Genomic DNA, 11,180 nt, shown 5'->3' with positions numbered 1-11,180 from the left:
ATATATGCTGGGGATCAATACTGAGAGACTTCTGGAAAAGGAAATCTTTGAGCAGGTTTTGAAGGGTAAAAGACATGGCTCTCTCCTGCTTCCAGGTCTTCTCTCTATTGAGCAATTTCCTTGTCCAATTCTTCTTTCTGATGTACCTCATTGAGGCTCATTATATTTGGACAGGATGGGATGTTCCAAATTTATTTGGCTTTTTATACTACCAAAACTCCCATTTGCTTAAATACCTAAATTTGAGTTATCTGCTACTCCCAAAAAGTGATCAGAAAAAATAATTTACATGGGATGTGAAAGACTTGTCACTTAAATAAATTTTCCTAGGCACCATTCTTTGTGTTAGCAAGGCACTTGGCAACTCAGTTACCATCATATGTAACTACAGTAATAGCGGCCAAAAGGATGTTATTTGATTTTTGTGAAATGCTCAGGTAATATTTGACTTCCAAATTTTATATACTTTTTCCATAGAGGGTATTAATGTAATAGTATTAATTTGAATTCTATCACTTTTTTTTCTTTAGGTATCAGGAACATGAACCTACCAAATGAGCCAATGGATGGGGCCAATCACCCCGGGGTATCTGAGTTTGTGTTCCTGGGACCCTCCAATTCCTGGGAGATCCAGCTCCTTCTTTTTTGCTTTTCTTATCTTTTATATATGTCTAGGATGATGGGAAACCTTTTAGTATGGGTCACTGTGACTTCTGACCCTTATACCACCCCCCCGCCCCCGCATATTTTCTGTTAGCCAATTTCTCCATCATTGACCTGATGTTTTGCTCCACTGCAGCAGCCAAGATGCTTTGTGGTCTTTTCAGGAAGCAGAAAGTCCTCTCCTTTGGGGGCTATTTAGCTCAGATCTTCTTTTGCTATGCTGTTGGAGGCAATGAGATGTACTATCATTGCCATGGCCTTTGACAGATATATGGCCATATGGAAGCCTCTCTACTACCTGACCATCATGAGCCCATGAATATGCATTTTGATTTTAGTGGTTGTCTGGACCATTGTTCTCATTCACATATTGGCCCAATTGGCTTTTGTGGTAAGCTTGCCCCTCTGTAGCTGTAATGTATTATTAGATAGCTTTTACTGTGACATACCTTGGCTAATCAAATTTGCCGGTGCAGATACTTATAAACTGGTGTTCACGGTCACTGCTAATAGTGGGCTCATTTCCTTGGCTGCTTTCTCCTTGCTCATCCTCTCCTATACCTTCATCCTAGCCACTCCCCACTGCAATCAGTCTTTGGATGAGGACATGCTCTGACAACAATCCTGCAGGAGCTGACAGCTGGGGCAACAAGTATTTCTTCTTCTTTCTTCTTTCTCCTTCTCCTTCTCCTTCTCCTTCTCCTTCTCCTTCTTCTTCCTTCTTCAAGAGTTATTTATTTATTTGAGAGAGAGAGAGAGAGAAAGAGACCATGAGCAGATGCTGTGTGCCAGCAGGGGGGAGGGACAGAGGGGGAGAAATCCTCAAGCCAACTCCCTGCCCAGCCTGGGCCCCAACACAGGGCTGGATCCCAGGACCCTGAGATCATGAGCTGAGCTGAAACCAAGAGTCAGTCACTGAACCAACTGAGCCACCCAGGAGCCACCCCCTAATCTTTTTTTAAGTGGGCTCCATGCCCATCATGGAACACAATTCAGGGTTTGAACTCACAACCCTGAGATCAACACCTGAGCTGAGATTTGAAGTGGGTGCTTAACCAGGGAGCCATGCAGCCTCGCAGCCACCCCAACAAGTTTTTCTTTTAAGGGGCATCTGAGCAGCTCACATCTGTGTTCACTGCTATGGCATGAAGGTGAAAGATGTCTTATCCTCATTAACAGGAGAGAAAACGGAGCCTATCATATATATTTAAATATTTTATCTATTCATTTGAGAGAGAGAGAATGAGCAGGGAGAAGACAGAGGGAGAGGGAGAAGCAGGGCCCCTACAGAACCGGGAGTCAGACTTGGGGCTCCATCCCAGGACCCAAGGATCACAGCCCCAGCCGAAGGCAGCCAATTAACCTACTGAGCCACCCAGGCACTCTGAGTTTAATACAACCATGTCAGTAATAGTGTCACACATAATAGATAATGATGTAAATAAATTTGTTTCTCAGGATAAGCATATTACTGTTTTCAGGCTATTCTGCCCTATAATTGATACATTTGTTAACATCATGCTTTATTATCTGTATCTCATGTCTCATATCTCCCTTTCACTTGTTCTGCTTTGTTATTTTAGCTTTTTGGATATGGGTGAGAAGCAGTAATCTTTAAGATCTGAGGTTACTCACACATTCTAATGTACAATTCTTGCTTTCATGCTGTGTTCCATATATTAATGTTCTCGACTCTATATTCAGTCAAATAGATCAGGTGCTGGCAAACTTTCTATAAACGGTGATGAAAGAAAGAACGCTCTAAAGGCCTGAGATTTTAGATTTCTTTCTAAGTCAGTATGACTGTACATTAATTTTTTTTGTGGGAATTCATAATGCCTGGCTAGATAAGATTTAATAAACATATGCCTCTCTGGATGAGACTAATTGAAAAGCAAAGGAGTGTCCAGAAACCTGGGCCTCCTTTGAAGTTTCAGGGCTGAAAACAGCCAGATCCTTGTTGCAGCTTAATGCACTCAACACTCATCCAGGGAGTAAATGCTTAGGAGAAACATTTATTGTTGGTGGTCACGTACTCCATGTACTCCCTACCAGCACGCAGGTCACTCCTCAAGCCGGAGAAGGGGGAAGGGACGTCTGCTCATGCAGGTAGGAATTACAGGCACTCGATGCCTGCGGTGGAGTGACCATTGAGCTCACTTTTTTCTTTCTTTTGGGCGTGCGGTATTTACTTTCAATTTCTCTCTGATCTATTTTTCTGTCTGTTATAAACTTGTTAGTTATGGGAATATCTTTAAATAAGCAGTAGGTTATCCATAAAGACCAGCTTCGTGTGCTGCTACTCTCCTTGCAGAGGCAGCCCTGCACAACCGCTCAGATTGGTGTCTGAGAGCTTTATTTCAGTGCCTGACTACACTTTTTTTAAACCAAAAGCCTAACTTATGGCCCACCAAGCATACTTTGTACACCTGCTTTGTACATGAGTAGCCTAAAGGAAAACCATCTTGTCCTTAAAGATATTGGTCAGTGCTCCTACTCCCTGCATTCCTTGATATTAAAACTTGTGATTCCTGCCTATATGGTAATCTGTAATCTTTTGAGCTTTTATAAGATGTAAAAAAGTATAGAACTCTGTGAAAACTGTTTAGTTTGTAGACGCTTTCTTCCCTGTGAAGAGCATGTTTCCTGGGCAGCTGTCCTAACTTGGACTTGAATAAAAGTCTTTTTCTTACTTTGTCTTAAAACAAGTCTAAAATGAAAGGCATAAAAGGATAAAGAAAGGGGGGTAATCAGAAGGGGGAATGAAGCATGAGAGACTATGGACTCTGAGAAACAAACTGAGGGCTTCAGAGGGGAGGGGGGTAGGGGAATGGGATAGACTGGTGATGGGTAGTAAGGAGGGCACGTATTGCATGGTGCACTGGGTGTTATATGCAACTAATGAATCATCGAACTTTACATCAAAAACAAGGGATGTACTGTATGGTGACTAACATAATATAATTAAAAATATTATAAATAAATAAATAAATAAATAAATAAATAAATAAATAAAATGAAAGGCAGTATAGCATCACACAAAATTTGCGGTTACAATTCAGAGCTTTTGGTACCAACAGCACCAACTCACTTGCTGCATTACCTTACCTAAGTCACTTAACCTCTCTGAATTTCAGTTTCTTCCAACACTGCACTAGAACTCACAGGTTTATGGTTATGACTAATTGAGATGATATTTGAAAAGGCTTTATCAATTTAAAAATTAACCTGCGTTCCTTTCCTGAACTGTAGCCATTTGCTTGGAGTCTGTCATCTTAAAAATAAAATCTTCTAATTTCTCTTCTAATTCACATTAAACTTACCTTCTAACTCTCTCTCTCTCTTCTTTCTCTAACACACACACACACACACACACACACACACATCTTTGATGCATTTTCATTAACCTAGTTTTTTCATAGTGTTGTATGTACTTTCACTGCTTTGTGTTAACTGTGAAATGGAAGATGTAATAGTTTAATTCCTCCTTCAGTTCAATGGTAAAAATAATAACGGTGAATATTTACAAAGTATATACTATGTGTCAGGCACTGCATTAACTCATTTAATCCTCACAGCAGTCCTTGAGGTAGATACTATTGTCATCCCTGTTTGGCTAAATGACTTATCTAATGTTAGTAAATGATAGATTTGAGTTTAAATCCAAGCAGTGTGGTTCTGAGTCTGGATTTTTAATCATTATACGTTTTTTGCTTTTTATAAAATTGGTTTAACATTGATCCCTGGGAAGCCCTAGTTTACCTTTCTTCATTTTGGACCAATTTGCCTATTTTTTTCTCCCTGAATTTATGTCAGTTCCTTGTTGATGATACAAAAATGAATTAAATAATGTTATGAACACAGAAGTATGTTATATGCATATGGCTCAGCTACACTATATTTAATATTTATATAACATGGAAATATATTAATATATTTAATAACATGGAAAATTGCCCAGGATAGATTGATAAATGAAAAAGGAGGTGACAAAACAAGGTTTAAAATTCAATCTATTTTTAAAATTAATGTGTGTGTGTGTGTGTGTGTATATATATATATATGTATATATATATATATACATATATATATATATCACCCAAAATGTTAATAGTGATTATTTCTTTGGGGGGGTAGATAGAGATGGTTTTTAAATTATCTTCTTGTAATTATCTGTAATTTTTATATTTTTATAACAAATGTTGCAATAATGAAAAAACTACTAAAATAGTCAAATACACACAAAAATCCCTTAAGCTCTCGTATTTTTCACAGATTTTTGTTGTTGAACCTTGACAAAGGCATTTTGCTGGCCTATGTGTAAATCATAATCACTGGTGGTAATTTGTCTTCATACCTGACCTCTAAAAGAATACTAACAGCCATGATTTTTAGTCTCAAAACTTGCATTGCCCTTCTCCTAGTATGTCTTTGGTGAACTTATAGGTCATTATACATTTTATTATTCTCCCTGAAAGGAAATTATATCTTAGTGGCCTGCAGATTCTTTATCCATTGAGTGAGTTTGAGTCAATCTCTGAGTTGGTATCACTGTGGATACCAGCATACTTTCACATGCAGTTGCTATTCCCTTTAGAAATGGAGGTTACACTGGCAAGTCCTAATGCGCTGCAGAGTCCAAGAGGAAATACTTTGGTGTTTCAATTTTAACCCTGGGTAGTCATTGTTGAAAATAAAAGTGAGACTAACTGGAGTTGTCACCAGTAATGAATGTCTCATACGTTGACTTAGAGGCAAGTACTGAAAGCCAGTCATACAAAAGACAGTTAAAATCCTCTTAGCATTTTCATAGAGTTGCCAAAAATGATGTTATTTATTGGAAAAACATGGCAGATATAGCATAGATTTGGTCTATGTGCCTCCTAATGATAACTGATTGTCTACTCTCTATATAGTAGTGTTGTAGGAGTTATGGATAGATGGTGTATAAATATTGCAAACTGCCCTTTTCCAAGGGAATTGGGTTGCTGGGGAAAGAAAGGTCGTCTATTTTCATTGCAAATTACTGAAAGACAAAGAATGAAGTGAGAAAAAGACTTCATGTGGATTTAGCCACAGTTGGGGTTAAGGGCAAAGTGGCCTTATGCTCTTTGATGAATCTATATGGTGCCACTTGATTAGGTTAATATGCTTCTCAAGCAGAGATATAGCCCAGGGGAGATGTTCCTTAATGAGAATTGTGGAATAATGTGAAAAATCCCTAGATTTGGAGTCCTAAGTACCTATATTTTTATCCCTTAGTAGTAATTTAGTTAAAATGACTGCTTGCAACCAGGAAATATGAGTCTCTGATGTATAGTATTTAGTAGTGCTATTCTTAGGCTGGTATGTGCTAACATTTTTTAGGAGCCCTAAATCATCTATTCTGATCAAGGATTTGCAAATGCCCTTCTTACTTGTCTCCACAGCAGATAAAATTTAAAGGAGCATGTAAATTAAGAAGCATTGCAATTAGTTATCTTATGAGGCAAGTTTGACTAATTTTAATTTGAGAATTACATTTGTGTTTCCTACTGAGCGAGAAGATTGGAGATAACAGGGACAATGGAATTGTTGTGTGAGAATGCCCCATTGCTGGGAGTCAGTATAAAGCCCTTACAAAGGTGCTTGCTCCTTTGGTACTTCCCCTAAATAGGAGTTTGGAGTAGTTCAAAGAGGTCACAAAATGCCAAAATTGATTTCCAACAGTAAAGAAAGAATATTGGAAATGATATGGATATAAATTATATGAATATAATCTCTGGCATTTCCAGGATACTTGTCTTGTAGTTGCAGATGATTTCAGGTAGAAAACTGGCAAAAGTTTCCCAGTTTCCCATGTGGGGAGTTATGAGGCTCTAATTAAAGAGCTCTGCAAGGCATTCTCACTTACACAAAAACTCCACTATCCATACCATCTTCCATCTTCTGGTCTAGTAGAAAACATTCGGAAATATTTGAGATTCCCTAGCTCATAGTCTCTCTCCTTATGGCTTAGTAACAGGAATCTGTGCATTTTAGAGTATCATCTGATCTTAGACACCATTCTGTTGCAAGCAGATATGGCCCAATACTACAGGGAACTCATGTAACACACTCGGCCTTATCATTAGCAGATACTACCATCTTCTCTTCATCCTCTCAAGGAAACCTTTCATGACTTAACAGCTGGAGAATTTCCTAGAGGAATCACTGATTCACTTTTTCTGATTCCATCCAAATGGAGATTTTTATAAGTGATCATTAATTGGAAAACATGGCCAGAAATGGTGTAATTAACCTTAGTGAAAGGTATAATTGACTCTGACAGCTTTTGAGGCTCAATAGGCAACTCTAAGCATTTTAGCTGGTGCGAAAGTGGACAACCAAATAGCCTCAGACTTTTTATTAGCGAGCCAAGTGAGTTATGTCTGTGCTATTGCCAACACTTTTTGTTGCACTTGGATATGAGCCAGAAGAAACAATTAATCTCTAAACTGAAGAAGATGGTTTATCTGGCTTGCCAAGTAGGTAAAAAATTCAGGGGCACATTGTTTTAGCTTGAGTTTGGTAATTTTAAATTACGTCTCTGAAACATTCTGCAGTGTTTAATCATTGTTTTGCTCTTGAATTTCTGTGCATTGTGATTGCAGTGATTTCCAAAGTTTTAAAGGCAGCTCTGCAACCACTGTCATACCACATGATCCAACAACTCATCATTTGACAAAAGAAGCATGGAGATCAGTTCCTAATTGGACTCCAGACTGTTGTTTCCGTGACATCAATGCCATCTAGAAATCCTGACAATGATGTATGCAAGAGTGAGGCTACTTTTTTCTGACCCTCTGGATGGGACAAAACACAGTCATCAGTTATCCTTGATTAAGAACTAGAACAACTATCTCCATCAATTGTGTAATTATAATCAGGGAATAACTTGTGATTCACACTGCACTTTTTTTTTTTTTTTGCCTAAAACCTCGCCTTGCCTGCATCAGCTCTTGCCTTAAGACATCAACCAATCCAAATATTTGCCCAGTTTTTGATAGCCTGATTTAATAACTGTGAGATCAACCCATATGCCATAGAAACCATGTTCTCACTTTCCCTAATTAAGTGCTGTTTTGGAATTGTGTTATTCCTTGATGCAGTAAGTCAGTAAAAAAAGTTTAGTAATATCATAGCAGATTTTTTTTTATTTGAGAAGGAGATTTCCATATAAAAATCCTTAAATTCACTAACACTTTAAGATATTTAGGAAATTCCTAAACTGAGACTATAAAAAAATTATACCATATTTTTTCTGGTCTTATAAACAAAAACACTTCATATAAAAAGGGCCCAAATGTGGAAATCTTTAATGCTTGTAATGTGAATTTTAAAATTCACTTGACTTTAGAAAATAGTTGAAGGATGTGTTGTGATTTCTTTGACTTTCTCAGATCAGAAACCATAGTATCAGTAGCTTCAAATCAAGATTCAAAAATACTTTTTCAGACCTGTGTCTGCATTTTAGTTACTTTGTCTCTTATCTTTATTTGATCTTTAATCCTAAAGAATCAACTTGAGTCTGTCTTTTAGATAAAAGAGTTCTTTCATTGAAATTAGTTGCCACTCAATAATTTTTTTTAATACAGTAAACCTGAACTCTTCGACTTAATGCTCTTATGAATAACTCAGTTTGTGATAACACAATTCAATTACTTGTAAGACCTTTACAATCTAGGGTACTCAGAATCCATCAAGTATCTTAGAATGACAAAAGGCATCCAATGTTTTTGAAAAAACCAAAAAAACTTCTCACAAATTCACGGAAACTTTCTGTCTACCTGCATTGTTTTCATACAATTATCTTTCAAACAGAAGTTAAGATGCAGTCCTCATCCAAAAAAAGGAAAAATATAATCAAAACGGAGCATTTTTTAATGTTTTTTATTATATTATGTTAGTCACCATACAGTACATCCCTGGTTTTTGATGTAAAGTTCGATGATTCATTAGTTGTGTATAACACCCAGTGCACCATATAATACGTGCCCTCCTTACTACCCATCACCAGCCTATCCCATTCCCCCACCCCCTCCTCTCTGAAGCCCTCAGTTTGTTTCTCAGAGTCCATAGTCTCTCATGCTTCATTCCCCCTTCTGATTACCCCCCTTTCTTTATCCCTTTCTTCCCCTACCAATCTTCCTAGTTCTTATGTTCCAAAAATGAGAGAAATCTTATAATTATCTTTCTCTGCTTGACTTATTTCACTTAGCATTATCTCCTCCAGTGCCGTCCATGGTTCAGCAAATGTTGAGAACTCGTTCTTTCTGATAGCTGAGTAATATTCCATTGTATATATGGACCACAACTTCTTAATCCAGTCATCTGTTGAAGGGCATCTCGGTTCCTTCCACGATTTAGCTATTGTGGACAATGCTGCTATGAACATTGGGGTGCATATGGCCCTTCTCTTCACTACATCAAAACAGAGCATTTTTAAGCTATATCCTTACCACTTCCCATCAATAGTCTTGGCATTTAACCAACTTCCTTTGCCAGAAGAGGATTTTTGTTGATTTTTAAAGCTAAAATGAGAAAGATCTTATCAATTAGTTTATGTTGTAAGTCAGTCTTTCCTGATTAGAGGCTAAATGATGACTTACTGGTTAGTTTTACTCTCTTTGTTCTCCCTCATGTCAGTTATTACTTTCTATATTTTCAATATATTGAAATACAGACTTGTCTTTAGTATCTGGCTTTTTAGCTTATTTCTGTGTTTTGTCTGTATGAGCAATACATACTGGCAACACCCCAACTCGTTTTAAATTTTCTATAGGTCATTAGTTACAAATGGGAAGAAGAAGTAATCCTCAAATAAGATAGTCATGACCTGTAAATTGCTAGGCTAGTGGGAAAGAAAAAGTGATTATAAGCAATTATTCCCATAGCTGCACCAAGCTCCAAAGGCAGGGAGTTCAATTATTTCTTCCAGCAAGAAAAAGAGCCAGAGAGGAAAATATAAAGATACTTTTCCCACATTTTTATAATTTGTGCTGCAGTTTTTCTGATAGGATTCTTGTATTCTCTGTATATGCAGTTTCTTTATGACTTTTAATTTGATTGTTTTCTCTTGATAATCTGGCAATTTATTTAAGTGTATTGTTTTATGAATAATTATATACATGTCTGGAGCAAAATAATTCCACCTCAAGAATTTGTGACTTGGCAAATTCTTCATAGAGATATCTCTTCCTAGACCACCTCCTCCCCTTATTTCAGAATCAACTTCTGTTTGTGCAGAAAGAGTATTTGAGATGAAGGCATTGTAAATACATGACGACATTTCTATTTATCTCTATTATGTCAGGGTCAAACAGAGAAACCTGATTCATATCAGGTCAGCTTCAGAACTCAAACTGAGTATTCATGACTTAATTTCATGAAGAACACACTCAAACTCTTATTGAGAAGAAACCCCATGCATATAGCAAATATGGGAAGTTCCTCTGCAGAAAGTCTATTTTTATTGTGCATCAGAGATCTCAAACAGGAGAGAAACCCTTTCAGTGTCCTTACTGTGGGAATAGCTTTAGAAGGAAGTCACATCTCATTGAACATCAACGAATTCACACAGGTGAGAAACCTTATGTTTGCAATCAATGTGGAAAAGCTTTCCATCAAAAGACAGCCCTCACTCTTCATGAGAAAACACATATAGAGGGGAAGCCCTACATCTGTATAGATTATGGAAAGTCCTTCCGCCAGAAGGCAACTCTCACTAGACATCACAAAACACATACAGGGGAGAAAGCCTATGAATGTACTCAGTGTGGAAGTGCTTTTAGAAAGAAGTCATACTTCATTGATCATCAGAGAACTCACACAGGAGAGAAACCATATCAATGTAATGAATGTGGGAAGGCATTTATCCAGAAGATAACCCTCACTGTACATCAGAGAACTCACACAGGAGAGAAACCCTGTATTTGTGGTGAATGTGGGAAGTCCTTCTGCCAAAAGACAACCCTCACTCTCCATCAAAGAATTCATACTGGGGAAAAACCATATATTTGTAATGAATGTGGAAAGTCCTTCCGCCAGAAGGCAATCCTCAGTGTTCATCAGAGAATACATACAGGAGAGAAATCCAATGGATGTCCTCAGTGTGGGAAAGCCTTTAGTAGGAAATCAAACCTCATTCACCACCAGAAAACTCACACAGGAGAGAAACCATATGAATGTAGAGAATGTAGGAAGTTCTTCAGTTGTAAGTCAAACCTCATAGTACATCAAAAAACTCACAAGGTAGAAACCATGGGAATTCAGTAAAGGATATGACTTTTTTGGTAAAAGCTTTTGAAGTCATAGTAAGCCCTGTACATGATATAGCTTGTAAATATAATAATATTCAACCGTTTAAGGTACTATCCCACAAATTTACCTACTGTTTGTGAGCCTATATAACACACAAAGAATAACTGGACAAATGACAATAGTCATTGAAAATACAACCCTAAATTTTTTATTATTAGATTCAGTAGGCATAAACT

The 11,180-nt window shown here is 37.4% G+C and overlaps 1 protein-coding gene and 1 pseudogene across 1 annotated transcript; both read left to right on the top strand.

The window, feature by feature from the left end:
• Nucleotides 1-562: 562 nt before the first annotated feature.
• Nucleotides 563-1,279, top strand: LOC125281045 (olfactory receptor 4F6-like; annotated as a pseudogene).
• Nucleotides 1,280-2,702: 1,423 nt separating this feature from the next.
• On the top strand, nt 2,703-10,977 carry LOC125281044 (zinc finger protein 382-like). The gene is made up of 2 exons (XM_048212465.2): nt 2,703-2,772; nt 10,076-10,977. The coding sequence occupies exons 1-2, from the start codon at nt 2,703-2,705 to the stop codon at nt 10,957-10,959; spliced, it is 954 nt and encodes a 317-aa protein (XP_048068422.1). The 3' UTR covers nt 10,960-10,977.
• The last annotated feature ends 203 nt before the right edge of the window (nt 10,978-11,180 follow it).

The sequence above is a fragment of the Ursus arctos genome, unplaced genomic scaffold (assembly GCF_023065955.2).
Source record: "Ursus arctos isolate Adak ecotype North America unplaced genomic scaffold, UrsArc2.0 scaffold_6, whole genome shotgun sequence".
In the NCBI taxonomy this organism is placed as follows: Eukaryota; Metazoa; Chordata; class Mammalia; order Carnivora; family Ursidae; genus Ursus; species Ursus arctos.
Note: the sequence above shows the minus strand (reverse complement) of the source record. Positions and strands in the feature narration are given on the sequence as shown.